The sequence below is a fragment of the Anopheles moucheti genome, chromosome 2 (assembly GCF_943734755.1).
Source record: "Anopheles moucheti chromosome 2, idAnoMoucSN_F20_07, whole genome shotgun sequence".
In the NCBI taxonomy this organism is placed as follows: domain Eukaryota; kingdom Metazoa; phylum Arthropoda; class Insecta; order Diptera; family Culicidae; genus Anopheles; species Anopheles moucheti.
This window is the reverse complement of record NC_069140.1, coordinates 21,922,297-21,944,669: the sequence shown is the minus strand read 5'-3', so window position 1 is coordinate 21,944,669 and position 22,373 is coordinate 21,922,297. Positions and strand designations below refer to the sequence as shown.

General features: G+C 42.7%; 1 protein-coding gene across 1 annotated transcript; it reads left to right on the top strand.

The window, feature by feature from the left end:
• Positions 1 to 785: 785 nt before the first annotated feature.
• On the top strand, positions 786 to 21,638 carry LOC128297904 (Y+L amino acid transporter 2). The gene is made up of 6 exons (XM_053033621.1): positions 786 to 797; positions 19,085 to 19,598; positions 19,851 to 20,201; positions 20,336 to 20,504; positions 20,724 to 20,924; positions 21,058 to 21,638. The coding sequence occupies exons 2-6, from the start codon at positions 19,138 to 19,140 to the stop codon at positions 21,451 to 21,453; spliced, it is 1,578 nt and encodes a 525-aa protein (XP_052889581.1). The 5' UTR covers positions 786 to 797; positions 19,085 to 19,137; the 3' UTR covers positions 21,454 to 21,638.
• Positions 21,639 to 22,373: the final 735 nt, after the last annotated feature.

Here is a 22,373-nt window from a genome sequence, read left to right as displayed (position 1 = left end):
AAAAAATCTTCTCGTCATCCTCCGGAAGAACCGAAAAATTGTGTTGTGTTGTGTTGTGGTAGGAATGGTTTGTTTTGCGGCAAACGTTTAATTAACTGGGGACCATCACATTTTCCTTTTCCGAAGGCAGTGTTCCTTAAAGCGCGGGCAAGTGGAATCGAACGGGATCCCAGCACTACAAACGGAACCAAATAAAGGATCAAAGGAAGCGGACCCACCCAATGTCTCGCTATCGGTATTATTTGGAATCAAACGGATCGATCGTGTCTTAGCTTTGTTTCGATGTTATCCATGGGACTATAAAGTGCATCCAGACGACGTCAAAGCGTTATCCCTTGCTCTCGAATACGGGTAGGTAGGTTGCGGGTGCGTAGGTGCGTAACCGAGTGCGACGAAGTGGGAAAATCGACGTACCATTGCGTTCTTCTCGGACAGATGCGCACAATAAAAAGTATAGCAGCCCGGCCGGCGAACCTGCTGCAAGTGTAGAAAAGTGTATTGATGGTAGATTCAACCGGTCTGCATTGCACGAATCGTCCCCGTCTGGTGCATCGAGTGGTTCAGTAGTTTCCCCACAGTGGGGTTTATTTTCATTCTTTACTTGTGTGTTTGCTACATTGGCTGCCCAAGGCGAAGGGTATAATTACGAAGAAAAAAAACCGCCTCACGCAAATAGTAACTCCGGCAGGCAGTGAGAATTATAATAGCAACGGCAAAAGTTGTGTGCTTGTGAAAACTCTGACCAACATCGACATTTCTACCGAACAAACGCTGCTGGAACCAGGGAAAAGTACCAGGTAAGTACTGGCCATAGTTATCCATCATGCGCTAAGTTATAATTATGTTTTTAAGGATATTCAAAAGCACATGGTGCGTGAATGGAAAATTGTCTATCGATGATTACGCTGCTGTGGATGGTGTGTCCTCAAGAAACTGTGTGTGTATGTGTGTCAAAGATAAAGGAAAACAGGAAAGCTCATAGAACAGGCCGTAAAGAAGGAAAACTGTCGGCGAGAAGGTTGCCTGGAAGCGGGTCGAGGACAAATGTTGCAGCATGAACCAAGCTCGCCTTTAGTTTGCTGCTTAGCACGAAACAAACTGTCTGGTAAAAGCAATATTGAAATGGTCAATGTATTGAAAGCAAAAATTGATCTTTAACCCCTCAAGGCGGAAGCTGGTAATCCATTGTCTAGTTACTATCAGTAAACCCCTAACCTCACACTACATGTGCTTCGCTGGCGAAGATGGTGATGGTTAACATGCTGCCGAGTTTTCAGGGCCTGTCTAGCGCGAGCAGAGGTTATATTTCCTGCTCGCTATTGGTCATGCGCCAACTATCATGGTAGCGATGAGATGATGGTCCGGTGCCGGTTTGACAGGTTTTTTGCCTATCGAACACTAGAATATCATGTGTCTGATGAAATTTTTCCGGCTATTGCTTTCGGGCAGGTTTTTAAGTATAAAGTTCAAATTGAACCTTCATCGACAGGGTCAATTGACATTATTAAGTCATAGTTTTGAAAGTTTTTGAATAGGTTAAGATCATTTCGAACCAGAGTTTTGAAAGTATAAATTACAAATTAGTAGTCAAAAATTGTCATCGCTGAATTGAAATTTTCAAAATCCTTCCTGCATCGTCTGGTTCGAGACGATGCTATTTACAGACTTGTGCAAAGTTGAGCAAAAAGAAAACTGTAGTATTTGTGCAGCTGTTTTATGTTAAATCTCCTGGTAAAAACATATCAGCCGATGTTTTGCTGCAGGCTGTTGTACTTCTCTAGCTATCTAGCTGCTGGTTGGAAACCTTGACCCTTGTCGAGAATGGTATAATGCCATAATATATAATGAATAATATATCGGTGATGCACTACTCTCGGCTAGGTGGTTTATGTTGTTGCTTCTCTTTTATTACATACTTTGTTACCATTTTATTGATTTCCATGTTATCGATCTGTCGAGTGCAGTACGTCATTCTTCGTTCAAATGCAACTGAAATCCAATCGCTTGCTAGCAATACGTTCCGTCTACGCAGTACGAAGTAATAAATCTGTTAGGCGCTACTAGTGTAAAAGGTTCATCGCGTATGATATATTTTCATTCCTAATGTTTTGCTGTTTTTTAGAATACTAATTATATATAATTAGTTTTGGGTTAATCTGATTCAGATTCATGAATTTGAATGAATCTGAATCTCTATCCCCTCGCCCGGTTCATCAATTGTGAAAACGAGTACGATTATAATTCCGCTGTAAGCTTTCAAAGGGCATGATCCGCCACTGCTCTGGGGATTCATTAAACTTTTGAGAATTGATTCCTGATTTTAATGAATAGTCAGACTAGTGAGTCACTCTCCAAATAGTAATATGAATGACTATTTTCAAAAGATAAAGGAAAACATTTGATCTAAAAAAACAACCTTTCCATAATTGGGTTCTAATGTTGAATAGTGTTCGTTAGAACAAATAATTTTGAAATTTAATGAATTCGAACACATATGTTGTATGACCGCTTGCTACATTTTGCGTAGGAATGCATATACCCTGCAGGAGGCATTGCGTTTTAAGACCGGTTTATTTAAGTTTTTGGCATCTACTTGTGTTTCTCGTTCTGCGTGCTGAGTTGTAAGTACGACGCACAAACGAATGGCACATAAGGAAGGGCATTGACACATGGTAGAAATAAATTCAAGGAAGATGAGTTGCATGTGAGTGGGTCTTAAAATGGGTTTCTTGCAGCTTGCCTTGCTTACGTTTAATGATGGCCTGTAGGATTCAAATAATTCTTCATCTGCCTTTACATAGAGTATGCTGCTATCACATTATATATGTATGCAATCGTCATCAACACCATGGAACACGGTACTTGCCTTCTTTGGGATCGAAAAACAGTGTGAATTAAAATATGTTACCATTTTACAGGTAGCTTCGGTGCTTAACTTGATTTTGATGCAAAAAAGAGGCGACAATGGCGTATCCAAATTGGCAGGCACCACAGGGCGTGATTTGTTTAAAATATTCTGCTACATATTGATGCGAAATTAAAGCATCACTGTTTAGCAGAAATTCACTCAAGCGAGGTTTTTAAATTCTATACTCAGCAAAAACTCACCAGGAATTCCAATGAATCAACCCATATGTGTTCTACACTCTCTATTGTACTCTCTACAACACGGAATTGATTGTAAAAAATGGATGCTCGTTCAGAATGTTTAGTTTATTCATTGGAAAATTGCAGCGTGTTGTGGATCGATATGATGTAAAAGAGCGATTGATACGGCCATCATCAGGTATGGCCGATAGAATAATCATGATTCCTCCATACCAGCCCCATCAGTTGACATACTTTGTCTGCAATGTTGCCGAGGACACTGCAACTATGTAGGGATGCTCCCGGTTTGGTTATTTTGTCGTTGCTCGAAATAGGTCAAACGGATCCCAATCACCGACGCAACGGAAGTTCCAACTTGCCATAGAATGTGTCAGTCAGCGTAAAAACAGGTCACAGGATCGTTTGTCATTCATCGAGAAGCGTTTAGAATGAAATATTTGTACTTGTAGAATCTACATAGACATGCCTATGTTATCGCCGTGTTCTTTTTTTTTATTTTCGCTTGAATCGGTTCGACACTTTCGTTGACGATTTTAGAACAGAAAAATATGAACACTTCGAAAGGAGGGAAACATGAACCAGATTTGGTGGCACGTGTGGTTTATAATTTTAGAATTTTACTAACGCACTCTGCGGGAGATATGTCAGTCAATATTGTCTCGTCAGCAACGAGGCTATTTTACTTCCTATCTAGATGATTCTTAATTCATTAGCATTGTAAGAGTTTGTGCGGTTCTATAATATATATACAATCAATATATTGACCGTAAAGGCTTGCAATTGGATTGGCATTTTTCATGATGTCTTTAGTAATGTACGAAAAATAAAATGCACTGCTAATTTACCAGTCGGGATTGAAAAATGACCCAAAAACCTTTTTTTATTAATAGGCATGGCTTTGTCATTAGGGCGGCTAGTACGACTGTGTACGGTCGTCACAGTTATTGTCAGTAGCTTTTTATTGTCATTCTTTTTTATCACTGTAATAATAATTATTATGTTTATTTATGTGAAACTACAAGACAATGATAGCGGTTAAGTATGAGTCAAGCGACATTAGGCTTATGGGTTCATTAAAATATTGCATCAAAATTTAGTGTAAAATGCCCAATACAAAGCGACAGGATAAGTTCACTTCAAATAATGCTTCTTGTCGTAATTAGCACACAAAACTATGTGGCCGAATGTAAATACGTTTGTTTGTGTTTCGTAGACACATCCTGGGTGGTAATTCTTCAACCATCCAGTGGAATCTGTCACGAACAACTAATGTGCATGTAAATCTCCATAAATGCCGTAACATCATCATTTCCGCCCCAGGAATGAACAGCTGGCGAAATATAGGTCAACACCTTACGTCCACTCCACAACCACTAACGAGCTGTTCAAGTGTATCCCTGTAATGCTAGAAGAACCATCAGTGGAAGGAAACAAGGACAAACGTTTCCATACAGACACAGAGCTCGCAAGAGAGATAGAGAACAAGGGTTTTGTATGTTTTTATTTATCTTCGCTACATGGCTGTTTACCATTAATGATCATACTTGTACGAAAGGGACTTATTCTTTATATATCCCATGGGCATCTTGAAAAACAAACTCGGCATGGGATCATAAACTCGAAGCAGAGATACTACTCCGAAGCCGTCATATGTCAATCGGAACCAAGTATGAGAAATCGCGCGTTACCATGTTACCGAGTTACAACACATCCTTCTCCGTTCGTCAGAAATACGACGCTTATTAGCTAATTTCGTCTAACTAATTGAGGTTAACTGTCTCTTCGATCGATGCTCGGAAGGGATATTATATTTTCGCTTAATGAAATATCTAGGTATGAAATATGTTTGACATGTTTCAATAATAGAAATAATCGTATGATTATGATTACGGTTCCACTGTTGCTATAGTACCTGTATAAAGTGTATTTTTACTTCAAACTCACCATAAAGTGTCCTCTCAATCTATGTGCAATCGATTGTCGAATAGAAAAAACCAATTCTTCCAAGACTTGAGCACGCGACGGGTGTTTTCCCTGAGTCATAAAATAACTGACTGCACTGTTTTGCCAATCGGTCAAACGTTGGTTATAAGTCGTAATTTTGAAGACTTCATCAAAAATAAAAAAAAAAATCTAAAATGTAGCATTATTGAGTTTTAGAATAAGAACTAAACAGGTTGAAGAAGATCGTTATTTTTAGTGGAAGTATAACATATGTATAACAGCTATGTTATGCTACGCCTTGGAATATTTAAGTACAAACAAAGTGAAGTGCAAATAATGATCATGACACAATCGCTTGATGCAGAACTGTTTTAGCTTTTTCTAAAGTCAAAAGCTACTGCTAGCGTTATGTACGCTACAATTACTTTAATGCCGCAACAAACCGCAATTAATCCGACGGTAGGCGTTTGTTCGACATCAGGCATTACGATTAACATTCTTAGACCCACAAATTTAAACCCGAAAGACACACAATGGGATCAAAAATCTCTACACACCGGCCGAACGGTTGCGCCCAGGTGTGGGTCGATGTTCGATAAATTATGCAGCGATCAGGAAACGTGCAGCGTACGGCACCGTGTTCCTTTCGACGGTGCACCAGTAGCACAGTCCGCCGCGAAATGGCCGCAAACCATTTCAAACTGCATGTGCATTTCAATCAATCAACGTTGCAACATTGGTCGATTCAAATACGGTAGCACCATGGCACGGCATTTTACGCTCCAGAAGGGTTTGGAGCTTAAACGAAGCTCTCGGATCTGGGACCAAATGCTGCTGGTGCTTTAATCTTTCTACATTGCAACCCATTGCGATGGATGGAGCTTTTGGTGTGGTGGAAAAGCCCTGTACTAGCAAGGGGCCACCGTTTTTTTATTCAGCCTCATTGTAACCGTTACGATAGTTATTGGTACCACTTGCAGTCCACAATCATTGCATGGACATGCAGTGCTTGTTTGTCGTATTCTACGCCTAGATCAGTTATTTTGAAATCGACCTAAAATTCAGATCAACCAACCGATGGTCTGTCGGGTCGGGGGCTTAAAGTCGAAAAATAGAAATGTACAGCAGAAAGAAAGGTAACGGTGGAGAAAAAAGGGAGGTTGTGTGTGTACAGATTGGCATTACATGCGCTGCTGTTGAGTTGCAGCAGTCTGGCACGCGCCACCTACGGGAAAGATCTCCATCGAATGCGCTTGCCAACAGACGAAACGGTTTTGCAGGGTAGCTGGAGCGATTTTATTGCCATTAAACACTTCAATAAAATAATGCTTTAGGATGTATCGCGATAAGTTAAGACTTAATGGAATCTACCCGCGGGATGGTATGTTTTATTTTTAAACGACTTTTAGCAGTTCACAGTTTAGGGATCCAAAACGATTAATTTATTAAGTTGATAATAGCCGTTTTGATGGTCAAAAAATCGATCTATGAGTTGAAAATGATGTAAATCGAATTATAAACCAGTTATTGCAAAGCACGATACATTGATAGAAGAATCGCTTTATTTACTGTGTGTTCACGAATTTGTTAAGGGTCAACCCTGCACCATCGCACAAACCAATATTTTCGCTCAAATAAGTGCCTCAAACAAGACAGTAGCCTATTTTCCACCCACCACCAGCAAAAGTAAAGATCGAATTATTCCGTCTCGTTCGCGATTATTATAGGTTTCTGCTTCATAGCAACATCTACCTCGTTGACTTCATAATGCCATTTCCCGGGTACTAGCGGGTGCGCGAGATGATTGCAGTCACAGTAATCGCCCACGAAACCGTATGCCTGCGTTGGCCCCAATTTCGGATGGAATGCTTCCGGCAGATACGATTGGATTGGTCCAATCGCGGTAAACCCCCGAGAGACATTTGCAAGCTCGTGCACCGGTTTGCCGACTGTACGATTCGCGAGTCAATTAGGTGAAGTGCATTCACATCAAACGCAAGTAGTCGTTTACTGAGCTGTCCATTGCGTGGGTCAAACGCGGGTTAACATTGCGGTTGAATGGTATCTGCACGGTTGTTGGCCAGCCGGATTGCTGAGCAGAATTGCAATGGAAGAGGTAGTAGCTCTTCACTGTACCATAGATCGTATCGTTCCGTTGGTCGTTTTATAGCTTCTTGGTGTAGGGGTCAATCAAGGGAAAATCTTATGCAAAACAAATATGATAGCGATCGAATCAAGATAGTCAATCACGGTCCGGCTTGCAATGTGTAATGTTTTCATCGAAACTGGCATGTCCGTTGGGATTTTGATGTCAATTCGAGAAGATTTTCCATTCGTCTATATTTCTGTCATCTTCTTCGTTTCTTTTGTTATATAGTCATATAGACAAAATGTTGTGTGATATTTCGAATAATTTTCGAAATCGATTCACGTCGTCTTTTTTTGTTCGTTACGCTGATAATTATCATAAATTTGAGGAAAATTACCCAATTTGATATTTATTATTGAGAAATAATAGTTAGAATTCGTCTTTTATGTAACATACCATATGTTCTATCAAGTGTCGTAAAACATTTGATTTTGTGTCTCAATTCTTAAACTCGATGATGTATATACAGCACATCATTTGAATCTCAATACTTGAACACCCGCCTATATACAACAGTCACTAAACTACGCACGCAAATCAGTATCTAGTTTGACAAGTAAAGTTGTGAGTGTTTCATTAACAATTCAGTATGGTGTGTTGATTTTATCCTACCTATTGTGGAACCCTGTATATTTTTGGTGGCAGATTGTGGGAATCTCCGGTCAATTGGTCAATTTTAATTTTAAAGATGTTTCTCGTATCCTCAGCTGTCAACTCAGATTGTCTCATGTTTTCGTACAAGAATACATTGTTTCTTCATTAATCATTTTTTAATGCTGAAAGCATATTGAGCATATATGATCTAGCCAGTAACAGCGAATAGATGTAAAACTGTGACGAAAATGTTCATGAAAAAGAGAAAGTACCCTGAATTAGAAACGAATTGTAAAAATCACATTCACTCTCTAAATGATGTCCATTAATTTGATAATATATCTGCCAAATTGGATTGTTCGTTCCCATGCTGTGTTGAAATGCTACCGTCTATCTGTGTGTTTCCTTTTCGCCTTTTTTTTTGTTGTTCCTAATTGTTTGATGTTTAAGGACATTTTTCGTGTTTGAAAATGTTTGCTCACCTGCTGCCGATCCGGTGACTGTGGTCGGCTTTGATTAATCTCTTCACTCCATTACGCGGCACGCTGCATTTTGATTTCGTCTCCGGTTTGCTAATGTGCCTCACGAAACAAAACACAAAAAAGAATAATTTGGACACTCACTTAACGCAGGCGACATGATATAGCAATGACCTGCCGCCACGACCATCGACCACTGTGCACCACGTTCGTTAAACTGTGTGCTCGCGTGCGAAAGGAAATATGAAACGAACAGTGCCTTGGACTCGTGCCGTGGCCTCAGGCCGGCCGGGCCAGTTTGCTCTGAGGTCTGCTGCAACCTGTCGAAAAAGACCGAACCGAAGAGATCGGGTCGAAGCGATCGCGACGAAAAATGTCAGGGGGACACCGCTGCCTGGCTGCCATTGAGGCTGAGACTAGGTCAATGATTTTTTAATTCAACCGCTCCTCTCGGTGCTGGTGTCTTTCAGGTTTTCGTTATGTTTTTTTTTTTGGGTGACTGTCTGCACTGGATGCTTATGCTACATAAAACGCCCCTGAACGCCTTCGTGACGCCTTGCCATTGTTGGTGTCACCGATGCGCCGACCGTGTATGGGAAAAGCTGTGAAACAATTTACTGTCCGATACGCATAATAGTGGTGATATAGCGTTACCATATGTCAACGGATCATTAGCATCGTGAATTGAAGTGTTTAGCAGCATTGTTGCCTGGCTGGCTGTTTGAAACACAATTCTGCACTGGTGCGGTTAAATCTATTTTGTTTTTATTTCCACCCAATGGCTGGTATATAATTTTTCTTCGTCTCTACCTACTTAACCCCGATTGCAGGTTCCTAACTCAACTCGTCTGACTCATCAGAACCAATTTAGCTCGCGTGCCGTTTCTCACACTTATTTCGTCTCCTTTCGCAGTTCCTTTAAAGCAAAGCGTGTAAGGTAATTTAGATACTCTTTAAAAGAAGGAAAAAATCTGCTATAATGATTCACTGCTTGTTACATTTATTGGTAAATGGAACTTTTAGGCCAAACAAATCTGTAATGAATCCCTCGAGTCGCACGTGCGACTTTCCACTTTTGGTCAGAGGTTTATTCATTTTGTCCTTTAAAGCATTGTGCGATCGACGCAGACACAGCGATGTGGGAGGTGACCAGTCATGTTAATTATTGGTGGGTAATGATCACCTTAATGCCTTCCTTAACACGCTTCGGTGGGTGGGCGCAGTTTACGAACGAGCGTTCTCTAGATTACTGGGAAGATATCGCGTTTCTTCGAGGATGCTGTACATTTTATTGGACAACAGGCATGTTGTGTTTTATGGACTTGATTTATGATGTTTCTTGACAGAAAAACAATCTTTCAAAGGAGAATATGTAGACCAAGCATGTTTGAAAATATGGAATCTTTATTTAATATCCCGACGCTGAGGGTTTCGGAAGGATTAAATTGTTAATCCGGATTTAATTTAACTGTTAAGTTAGTGAGCAGGCAGTAAATTCCTTGCCATGCAAAACCACATGCAAAACACTCTTCTGACGATTTTTTTCCTTAAAACAACGATTTGCATTTCGGAGCCAAGGATTTCTCAATGAAGACCTGTGAAATTTTGATGGATTTGATGTTTTGATCAGCTACTCTTTACGCAATTTATTACCTAATTATTGTTTGGATTTTATTGTTGTTTTCATTATTTTTTTTGCCTGCCGTTTTAGGTTAAAATGTTGACAAATTTGCCCCATTCCATTTATGTATGTAATTCAAATGTTCAAAACCATTCTAGTCGAATGCTGATCCGTATTACTTAGAATTCGACTTTTACCGTGTGCCATGAACGCTATTTCCGGTTAATGATTAATGACACGTAATTCAACACGGTCCCATTTCATCTGGCACTTGTTTAATCGAAGTGTATGGCTTTTAATAGTTCACTCACACGTACGGGCACAGCCATTTCCCCTCGCTTAGTCATTCTTGCTTTATGCTAGCAAATACATGTTGTCATTATGGTTTCGGTTGGAAGTTCAACGACGCGACTCGGTGACGTTGCGTGCGATACGATCATTACGTTTATGGTAAATTTGTCCTTGCAAGCCTTTTGTTTGACGGGGGAATGACTCCACCGAGGCTAGCCCCGTTACCCGATAGCGGGTCAAGGTTTATCTAAATGGACAATAATTCGGATGACATGCTCTGTGACACGGCGCGATGAAGCTACCGTGCGCAACCATGCGTTCGAATGCTTTGAGCAAAATGTTTAATGCCATGTGTAAGATTACTTTGAAAAAGGTTCTTTTCCTGTATTTTTTAGTTGTATATTGTAATGCTAAATCATACTTTGATTATACCCAAAATGCACCGAATAATACAGATGTATTAAGATGTATCTATGCGAGGCTGTTACAGCAAATCGAACGAATTATTCAACATTCCCATTTACATTCCAAAACCACTTGACGAGCTTTGCATATGCAGTCTCCTACGACAATGGAAAATGTTGGTGCCACGTCTCGTTTTGTCTCGGTTCCGCGTTGGTGCAATGAAGCGCAATTAACATGGGGCATGAATTATAAATTTCCCCGTTTCCGTCCGCCCGCCCGGTGTTTGGCTGGGTGTGCGTGACATTGGTTTCGCTCTTACCATATGCCCCAACCAGTGTGAAGCTAAATCCTTGATCCGGAAAACCTACATCAACTAAAGTGGAGCATGCCTCAGTACACGGAGCGGGGCGTGCATATGCAAACAATCAAACATATTTCCTATCGCACATCTGCGGTGTATCCAGCATTCCGTTGCATTCGGTGTGGGGGCCGGCCACTGCGTTATTATCTCGGCCATCAAAAGATGTATGAGGGAGGGGTTCGTAGTGACTTCATAAGGTGGTAACCGAGTTTGCGTTGAGTCATTGTAGTTGAGTGTGGCTTAGCTAACGTATGAAAAAGAAACAATTCTTACGATTCAATTCTTTCAGTATTGCATCTCTAACATTGTAGCTAAAGTAAGTAGAACCTTCCTAAAAATATGCTATTTTTTAATTAATCTTAAAATGATTATATAGCTATTATCATTCTTTTTCTCCATATCAATCCAATAACATGTTCTTAAATCATCTATACTGCAGATGAAACTCTGTGTAAAAACTTTTCTGCAGTGTGAAGCATCTGTCCTCTTAGTGAGTTCAACTGCAACTTCAAGGAGTGGTAAAACCTTTTCACTCTCAATCATGACAAGAAGAAACCAACGGCGTAGAAACGGTGAAGAACCACCCAGCTCTCGCTTCAGTGGCAAAGCATTTAGTTCAAGGGACAGAAAACATGTGTTCAATTATTACTCAGCACGACAAACTACCGTGCTACAGTTCCTTGAGAATTCTCGAAGAAAAGGACCTCGTAAGCGAAGTTGAGTGCACGAAGGAAGTAACTCACGGTTCTTGTCACTCTCACAACTGTTATGTACTTCGCTGTTGCGCACTATTTTTCACCCCCACGGAAAGAATCCGTTATCCAAAACATTGGGTGAAGTTGCCCACTTCCTACGTCAATGTAACCAGAGATGATGCCTTGCCGCCCATGCTGCCCATCGATCATCCCCAGCGAGTGTGGAGGAATGGTTTGCGGCACGTGCACTACCAGTGCGGTGCAAATGAACGCTACGAATCGACGAACTAAACGTCACTGATGGCATTTCCATCGGCTATATAGTTCAGGGCTGCAGTGCTAAGGTTTCCAACTCCCGGCCCGGTGAGTGCGACAGGGGCAACAGTAACATACGCCATCGGCGGTGAGGAGCATGATTGCCGGGATGGGAAGGGTAAAGAGCAAAAAAAAAGACCACCAGGTCGAGGTCATCTCTCTGCGCTGTACTATGCGGACCCAGGTTGGTGGCGGAGGGTATGCAAACGCGTATCCGCCCGCGCTTCCTACACCGGACCAACTGGCCCTTTCAGCGCTTCTATGACGATTGGAGAATCGAATGGCCCGGCGAATCGGAATAGGCAGCGCACGGCCGGTGGGAAGGTGGTGGGAGATTTGGCTGGAGGTCGGAAAGGTATCGCCGCCGTATTGATGTGTGTCCGCCCTTGTGCCCTTCAGTAATGCTGGTGTGTGCACTACAACAGTTTACCTTCCGAGTGAGGTTAAGGTAAACTGTTCAGATTATTTGTACTCTTCTGGTGCGCCATGCACCATGTTTATTCTGTACAGTACAGCTGAAAGAGGAAAGATACTTCCACCGCATGCATGTTCTTCTCATTGAGCACAACTATCGAGCCGAGGCAACACATTGTAGGGTGTTTGGTTAAAGTGTTTATCTTGTTTCTTTCTCTCCATTATTTAAACAAATTCAATTAGTACAATTATGTATGGAATAAGATGAGAATCGTTCCTTTGGCGGGAAGCTGTTTTCACGCCGAACGCAAATCGTTTCGCTGACACGTGTTGCCACATAATTTTGTAGCTGGTGTGACCTTTTGCGTGGCCTTGAATATTCTATCACAAACGAACCAGGGAATCTGTTTGCCAGATGCCAAAATTCCCCCACCAAAACATTACGATCATCTAATGCCATTTTGTCGAGCGCAATCGGTGGTGAATCCCGGTGGTAGCACTCGGTGGAGGTGGGGAAATATAAACACTGGCAAACAAGCGCAATATAACGATATTCCGGGAAAATGGAACCCCAGCATGCGAGAGTTCCAGTAAATAGCTGGCACGTGTGCGCACGAGATGATGTTTGATGATGGTCCACAATTTTATGTTCACGTTTTGCCATATATTTGCGGAGATATTAGAATGCGCCGTACTCGTCACTTTAATCAGCAGAAAAAGACCTAGGCGATTTGTTATAATTTATCTCCATAATACGATACCACGAACATGATTGCACGCTTCGAACTCTATTGATACATTTATATTCTAATTCTATTTAAATATTTCTTAGAATATTCGATGATGATGTTGATGAAAAATTTCACTTTTAAACATCAGATATCACTATTATCACTATTATTATTTTATTGGGGCCGCTCGATGGTGTATTGGTAGGGGCGCTGATCTTCACACGACAGGACCGGTCCAAAAACCCACCTAGACCAATCTCCCTGCACGCCGAACTGACTATTTGGTCTTTACGGGTAAATAAAGTCTATGAAAGCCAGAAATTACAGTCCTCCAGATCACTAGATCATCTCTCTTGAGGTTATTGTGCCTATAAAGGAGAAGAAGGAAGAATATTATTTTAACCTTGAAATATACTAACTAATTGTGTTTATCAAATTTTTATTTTAGAACAACCTCATATTGAACAGATCAATAGCATTTGGATCACTTCTATGGTGGAGCTATCAGATCTGCACTGTTGTCCTTTTGTGTCTAATACCACATCAGTGGCTACTTTGCGTTCGTATCTCATATCCAACCGAATGCGTTCATGTGGTAGACATGTGATTCATTCTCATTTCCAAATGCGTGCCACTACCGTGTGCATTCTTCATCCACATAGCGCTCTGGGAAATATTGTCCAAACCTTCAACAAGATGGCCAAAGCTCAGACGGATAGGAAAGTTCAACGTTCATACATCCACTGATCATACTCTCGCAGAAAGGAAGGAATCGGACATGGCGACCGCAGAGCTTCAATGGCTCACGGGCTCGTTGAAATATGCAGGATCATGACGGGGTTGACGGTTGGGGCATTACTTCGTGGTGTCAACCGCGCACAAAAGTGTTTGGACTGGGCCGAGTAAAAGCCGTTTTTGTGGTTTTCCGAGACGACCGTGGTTGACGACCGTCACACATCGTAGGTACTGCTTGTGTGGGTTTCGTGTTGAAACGGAACCACCTGATGGTGGTAGACAGCGGTTGAGAGAAGCGTCCTCTTGTATCTGCGTTGGACGGGTCGATTTGGAGCATCATCTTGTCGATTGGTGCTGTGCAACGGTGTGATGGAACAAACCAAAGCCTGTGGTTGTATGTGTGATCCAGTGTTTTTCCTCCTCCCAGGTAAGGTTTGTCACTCACGCCGTTCCAGATTGACGTAAATCCGTTCCGTTATTTTATGCGGACAGCATTGGCTACCGGTCTGTGTTGCCTAGTCAAACACAGCGTCGGCTTGAAACAGAGAGTGTTCGTCTGAATAGGATTTTCATTTCGCATAGTTTTTTTGTTTGCTCCTAGGACCCGAAACAGCAGGAGTAGGATCCCCGCTGTTTTACATTTTAATTATCCCATCGCGTTCCATCATGGACGCAACGCTGATGATGCTGGCGATGACGTTGAATGCTGTTGTTGTCTTGCAGTAAACCAAGCAGATGATTATGACATATCAAGGTCTCGGTAGATTACTATCGAATTCCAGGAATAGGTGATTGCATCGTGTAAATTGGGATGATTCCTTAAAGCATCATACGAACTACGGTTCAAAATTGTACACTGTGTTCGTAAACTGTTAATGCAAAAAACGGTAAAAATACATGCTTTTTGAGTTTAACTGATTCGATAACTGATAACTGATTTAAGTCGGAGTCATTTCTGGATACAGATCTGCTAGAATTAGAAATGGCTGAGATAGATATGGAATTTTTCGCACTTTCTGGAGCTTGTTCAATAGGAATTTTATTATGTACTAAGCTCGTTCGATTAAATCAATAATAACATTGCAAATATGTAGATCGAAAAAGCATTAAACAAAAGACGATTTCAGCTTGGATAAAATTCAAGAAAGTTTGAAGAATTGTATATCTATCTTGACACATTCTGGTTTAAATTGAAATTTCTTGCTCATTAATTATTTCTGCTTAATTTCTTAGACAAATTTGTTTAACAATCAATTTGTAACCCAATTTGAATTAGTCCACTTCTCTTCGTCCTCGTTTAAGATTAGATTTTAATTTCCTCAAAAAAGCTCTCGATTTCAACTCATTTGCAATCTTTTTTTTTCTTCTCAGCTGTAGATAAATCCATCAGTCACATCGTGCAACTAAATTTACATCGGAATCAGGTATATTTCATACGCCTTTGTTTATCAACAGAATGTAGCTATTTCTCTTAAAAACAAAAAAAAAAGCTATTTATAAAACGAATTTATCATTCGTTAACTACCAAAAAGGACACCATTCATAGCTGTTGATGCATATTTGAAATCTCACTAACATTTTTGATAAAAATTTAACTTGTATTCACATGGAGCACTTTACATTTCCGTATGATAAAATTAAAGTATTGAAATTTTCCTTAAAATGGATTGTTTGTTGAGGAAAGAGGATGTTTAGGCTTTTTTAAAGGTGATACACAATTATTGTCTTTAATAATTATGTAAAACCTTCAAACTAACATCAAGCCCCCTTAACATGCTTATTAATCCGGGAAAATTTCCAAACAAAACACAATATTATGAGTATCAATGATGAAGGAATTAAATCGAAAAGCGATCCCAAATCGTAATGCGTTTGAGAATCGTTGAAACAGCAACCAGGGGTGTCCCACCTATTGATCACAGTCAATAGGTCACGGCACTGATTTCACCCGCTCCTTCCGATCCTTACAGAACGGTGGTCGAAGGATAAATAATGCCAACCCAGAGAAAGGGTAAAAGGAGGTACCATTCCGCCGCCCGCGGTGTGTTGACACGATCAGGCCATCCCGCTGGTGTGGCCGTCCGATAAATCTCACTTACACAGGGGCACATTATAAATGCATGCAAATAAAATCAATGATAATGACTTCAGCAATTAAGTCGGCAATAAATAACTGAACCGTTGAGCGCTGCATCGATAGTTATCGGCAGGATCCCCGGAGGTGGAGCGGAAGCGCTGTTGTGGACACAAGGACTCTGATGTCGAGATTTGTTGATCAATGGTGGTAGCATCGATTGCTCCGCTTGGTGGAGGCGTAGCTTGTTGCAACAAATGCATTTGTTTGCCGACTCGCTGGTGCATTCGGGAATAATTGATGGCACGGTGCTGCCTGCAGAGTGCGCAGGGTTGGTTTCGAGTGGAGAAGGTGGATTTGCAATTCTCATACCACCCGTCTCGTTGCCCTTCCATCGGTCAGATACGGGAGAAAGCGGGAAAAGGGGGGAACGATTCTCCGGCAAATGCGCATAAATACATTTACGAGATACGATAGCGCACGGAACCGATTTGATTCGACATATGCATCCGGTCCTCATTGTACGGAGCGCGAACGTCGCGGTACGTTCCATGTCATCGCCTCCGTTTCACTCCACCTACAACCCGGGAATAAATCAATTAATTACGGTAGCCGATACAAGGGCCAGTGTGCGTGCAGTAGATGGTGGTTTATGGGTAATCGCACATGCTGGGAGGCTGCCAAACGCGTCACTGTTGAATGTTACGCATAAATCCTAAACACACAGCAATCGTGTTCTTTGGCAAAGTGTTTCTTTCTCTAACAGCCTTGCTCGTAATCACCCAACAAACGATTCGGTGGGGAGATGGAGAACGGGGGGAGTATCATTTGTTCGAGAGGCAAAACCGAACCGAAACGCAATGAAAAACGGGTCATGGAGAAAGCCTTGTCCTATTTACCGCATACTCTGGTCCCGTGCTGGATAAAGCGTTAGAGCAAAGAATTTAACGGCACGGCCATCGAGACGGATCAGCCGGCAGCAGCACCATTTGAATTAGATCTGTGCCCTGTAGGGGGCCCTCAAAGCTACTCAGGAGAATAAATCCTTCACTGGTTCCCCAACGTGACTCTCTCTCTCTCTCTTTTTCCACATCGCCCCGTTTCAGATGATAGCTGTTAAATGTTGCATTAGAGTAAATATTTGCCAACATCCGATGCTTACTTGCAGTATGATTGATGGCGTAAGCTGTACCATCGGCGTAGTGATTCTCATCAAAGTATTTCAACTCTGATGAAGTCACACTCCAGCGTGGCTAAAAGTGGCTTTAATTGGAGATCAAATGAAAAAATAAACTCGGTTCGTTATAACGCCCACGAGTTAGTGGCTAGAATTTTTTAATTGATACAGAATTCGTCCGCTCACATTGGTCGATGTTCGTTTGTTCAGCTTATAACAGCCGCGTTGATTGTGGTATGGTTTTTTTTGCCAAATCGTCAGATCGACCAATCCTCGAACATCCCTAATTGACTCCGTCAGTGTGCGATCAACCCTCAGCGAAGGCATCTGACAAGAATCGTGAACATTGAATCGCTTTGCAAAGTTTCAATTCTGGGTAGATCATTCTACATGTACGTATGATAGATACCTTTTTTTTATCTCCTCAGTGTAATTCGTATGGTGCTGTGCTTGCTGTCGTTGAGTAACCGGTCAATAGTTCAAGCATAAACATGTCGTGTGAGGTTTGTCCCCTATCCAATGTTGTCGATCTGTGAAATGTCTCGATGTCCAAACCGGAAATCGCAATGTAATCTTGAGAATTCTATTTGACCCACAAAACAATCGCTTCTAAGACGTACATTCAGCTAGCTTCATTCTTCCCCATCACTACGTCGTTAGCTACCGAGCGATAACCAAATTATCAGTTGACTCGCCAAATTATGCGGCAAATAGAAATTGTGTATGATTCAGTGGAAATGCAATTAGCACACACCCGTCCTCCTACCGCCACGAATCAACAGTGGAGAGACCTTGGATGTTCTCGCTTACTGCTGCTTCATTGCGCACACACGGGATTGTTCCCACCGAATGTTGGGAATGCTTTTGTCTAACGAGAAAGTGGAGGTTTTTTTTTGCGTGTGTTTCGGGTGTACTACATTCTGACCAACAGCTCCAACAAGCTCGGGACCACACGTCGACCCGTGCGGCTGTCGAATGCGAGTGGCGAAAACATGAACCGAATTCCCATCGATCGAGTGAGAGCGGTCGTCCCAGTCACGCAAGGAATCTTTGATCATATCAATTAGATACACATCAGTGTGTAGAAACAAACCTTGTCATCTTACTGTTTAGCACCCCGTAATGGTGAAGTTCAATAATGTTCAGTACGGGAAGGTGTCAGTTGCCGGTACATCGCTTTTATCGCTCCATTCGCATTTGCAGTGTAAGCGATACTTCTCACGTGTAAAGGTGGAATATTGCCCTTTTTTTTCAAACTGTCTGCTGTACTATCTGCGCGTTGGAAGCATATACGGTGCTCTAGTTATTGTTACCAGCTTCTTCTCCGGTTTCAACCTCTGGTATGTTGTGTGTAAGCGTTCGTAAACTCGTGTAATCCCGGCTGCCGATAAGCCAGACTGTACAAGGACATCACCATCTGCCACAAGAAGAGCTCTTTACGGTTCAAGCGGAAGGTCGAGGTCCGCTAGAATCGTTCGCCTTTTCGAATGTCGTGCGATCTTCTCCCATTGATCTTGAGGCGCGATTTAATCTGGACACGTTAGATTAGTGAACAATTATCAAATCACCGAAGTTTGAAGTTTCTTCGGCGCGTGTTCATGGGTGGCTGGATGAAACAACGTAGAACGCGTGCGACGACGATTCCTAGTAGACGAGATGCCCTCGTGTTGTATGGGCACATTTGTCAGAAGTAGTGCTTTCGGGGGGATCTTTGCAGTTTCTGAATTTTGTGACGTTCCGTTTGTGGCTCTGGTATGGGGACAATGTGGAGAGTTTGTTGATCAACACTTCGTTCGGTGTTTTGCATAACAACGACACTTCGCCGAATTTCTGCCCCGAAATAGCCCGTTCCCTTCAATTCCACTCGTTACACAGGGCCTGTCTCGGAGTTCGTGTTGCTACACTTTCGCGATCGTGCGTCGTGCCTGTTTATGGTTTTTTTGTTTTGTTAATTTATGTGTTTTCATTTTCTCTCCACTCTTCCACTGAAGTATCCTGAAGGTGCCAACCACGTTAGAAATAGTGTCCGCGACACGTCGACACGATGCCGCTGAAGCAACGAAACGCAGTGTTGGAGCTGCACTCTCCGACGGAGGACAATCTGGTATCGCCCAGCGTTGGTTCGGTCGCAACCGATTTCGGTTCCATCGCGGAAGATGGTACGGTGGCGTCCGCCGAAAAGGCGGCACCGTCCGGCCAGGATCAGAATAAGGTGAAGATGAAGCAATCGCTCGGGCTGCTGGAGGGTGTCGCCATCATTTTGGGTATCATCCTTGGCTCGGGTATCTTCATTTCGCCCAAGGGTGTCCTGCAAGAGGTTGGATCGGTCGGAACGTCACTGGTGGTGTGGGTGCTGTGCGGCGTGTTGTCCATGATCGGTGCGCTCTGCTATGCCGAGCTCGGGACTGCCATTCCCAAGTCCGGTGGTGATTACGCCTACATCTACGAAGCTTACGGGCCTCTGCCAGCGTTTCTGTACCTTTGGGACGCAACTGTGATATTTGTGTAAGTGTGCAGTAGCAGCGAATTGCGTTCTGGTGTTGGGATCGTGCATTGGACAAGTCTCAGACGTTGTACATAGCTTAGCGAGATGCGATCCTCGACCCGAAATGAAAAGCTTGTGGTAGTTAATGTCGATTTTAATCAAAGTATTTCTTACTCTTGTCGTTTGTTTCCGAATGTCCTGGATGTCCTCGGATGGTGGACTTTACCTTCCGACACACTTTGTCGACCTGTGTCCTGTTCTGGCGGTCCTAGTCCGAGCACAAACGCGATCATGGGCCTAACGTTTGCAAGCTACGTGTTCCAACCCCTGTTCGCAGCCGGTTGTTCTGTACCGACGATAGGTTTGCAGCTGTTCGCTGCCGTTACCATCTGCGCCCTTACCTATATCAACGCCTACGACGTGCGGGTGACGACTAAGATGCAGAACGTGTTCATGTTCACCAAGATCGGTGCGCTGGTGCTGGTGATAGTGGTTGGCGTCTTCTGGATGGTGGTGGCCGACGGTGGTATGGACAATTTTGAGAACGCGTTCGAGGGCACGGAAACCGATCCGGGCAAAATCTCGGTCGCCTTCTACTCCGGCATCTTCTCCTACGCTGGCTGGTGAGTGTGCTGGTGGGGGGCCCAGGCTATTCAATTGTCTTCAATTCGCCTGCCTCACGTGGTTCCCGTCGTTTCATACCCGTGTGTGTTTCATTGCACTAATCGACCAAACCCAAATCTCCTTCAATCTGTAGGAACTATCTCAACTTCATGACCGAAGAGTTGCGCGATCCGTACAAGAACCTACCCCGGGCGATTTATATTTCCCTGCCCCTGGTGACGGCCATCTATGCGCTGGCAAATATGGCGTATGTGGCTGTCCTGACGCCGCAAGCTATTTTGTCGTCCGACGCCATTGCCGTGGTAAGTTTGCCCTTTACATCTTCAATCGTTTGTAATTCCACCCTCATAGCAACTGTGGCAGATAAAGCCGCTAGTGCAGTTGATCCTTGTTGGGTAGTAACGAAACTGGCGCGCGCGCGCGTCTTAAGTCTGCCTGTTTTTTTGATCGCTTTTTTCTCTTTTCTCTCTTCTCTTGATTGGTTTAATGTTTGGCCTTTCCCGGGTGCCGTGTTCCCGCAGACGTTTGCTCAGCGCGCCATGAGCTATGGGGCGTTCGTGATGCCTATTCTGGTGGCTATAGCCGCGTTCGGAGGGCTATCCGTGCACATTATGACATCGTCCCGCATGTGCTTCGTGGGTGCTCGCAATGGTCACATGCCAGAAATTCTGTCCCATATCAATGTCAACCGCTTCACGCCAATGCCGTCACTCGTGTTTCTGGTGAGCATACCCCGTAATCCCCCGTAATGGTGGAGAACGATTCTTGCGGGAATCTTCATTCCCCCCTAGCGTCAGTAGTACTTTGTTCCGTTTGTTGATTGCGTCCCTATTTTCTCTTCCGCTGTCTTTGCAGTGCGCACTATCGCTGTTGTATCTGTTTATCAGCGACGTGTATGTCCTTATCACCTACAGCAGTATCGTGGAAACGTTCTTCATCATGCTGTCAGTCAGTGCGGTCCTATACTTCCGATACACCCGGCCCGATATTCATCGGCCAATCCGGGTGCCGCTGTGGGTGCCAACGTTGTTTGTCATCATCTGTGCATTTTTACTGGTCGTACCCTGCTACGTGGCACCCTACGAAGTTGGCATGGGCGTCGCACTGACGCTGGCCGGTATTCCCGTCTACTACATCGGTGTGGCGTGGAAGCATAAGCCCAAAGCGTTCACCGACGCCCTAGCGCAGGTAACGCAATTTTGCCAGAAAATGTTCATGACCGCCAAGGAGGAGGCCGATGCAGATGAGTAGATGCGTACCGGGGCGACCGCTTTTGATGACAATACTGCAACAGGATATCGCTAATAACGGTGCGAAAGATGATGGGGCGATAACACACACACACACCCATATTGTTTGATTTGCATCGTTACATAAGGCTGGGCATGTGCGACAGGGTGTGCTTAAAGTAAAATAGGATTCACGAGAGAAAAGACATCGATAGCAATGTGTTCGTTTAGGGTTTTAACATGACTTTCGTTTTAAATTAGGCAGCTAGCCAAAAATCGGCAGTAATATGATAAGTAATTTTTATAACTTCACTTTGCATAGTCACACCTTTTATTGGTTCTTAATTTCACGTAACACCGTCCTTTTTACGAGAGTATTTAAATGCATTTCGCAGATTTTCTGCTGAAATGTATCCCAATAATCTCAGGACCACAACTTAACGGAGATTTTCACTGTAGTTCGCATTATAAATACGAAATATCTATACCGAATCTCATCCATGACCAATAGCAACAGTTTTTCTTTATACGTTTTAGATCTGAGCTATTTTTTATCAATCCTTGCCATACAATCAACGCTATATGCAACATTTTACAATTAGTTAACAAAAAATGACTATTTCACATCTAACAGCTTCATGCTGCAGGTTTTTGCTTACTGCTCTCATAAGACATATTTAAATCTTTTACAACACCTATTTTTTAAGAACACCACCCAAGAGAGTACATACAAAATAGAATAAATTAGGTATTGGACAATATCAAACGATTGTCTATTTGTCGATTGTCTAAACGATTTTATGATTTATCTCACATGAAAAGATCTTAAAAATGCAATGACGTAATCATCAAGCAAATGCTTGGCTGTAATATCTTGCCAGGAAAAGAAAAGAATTAAACAGTTAACAGTACATCCCTAACGATTTGATCATATCCTGATTG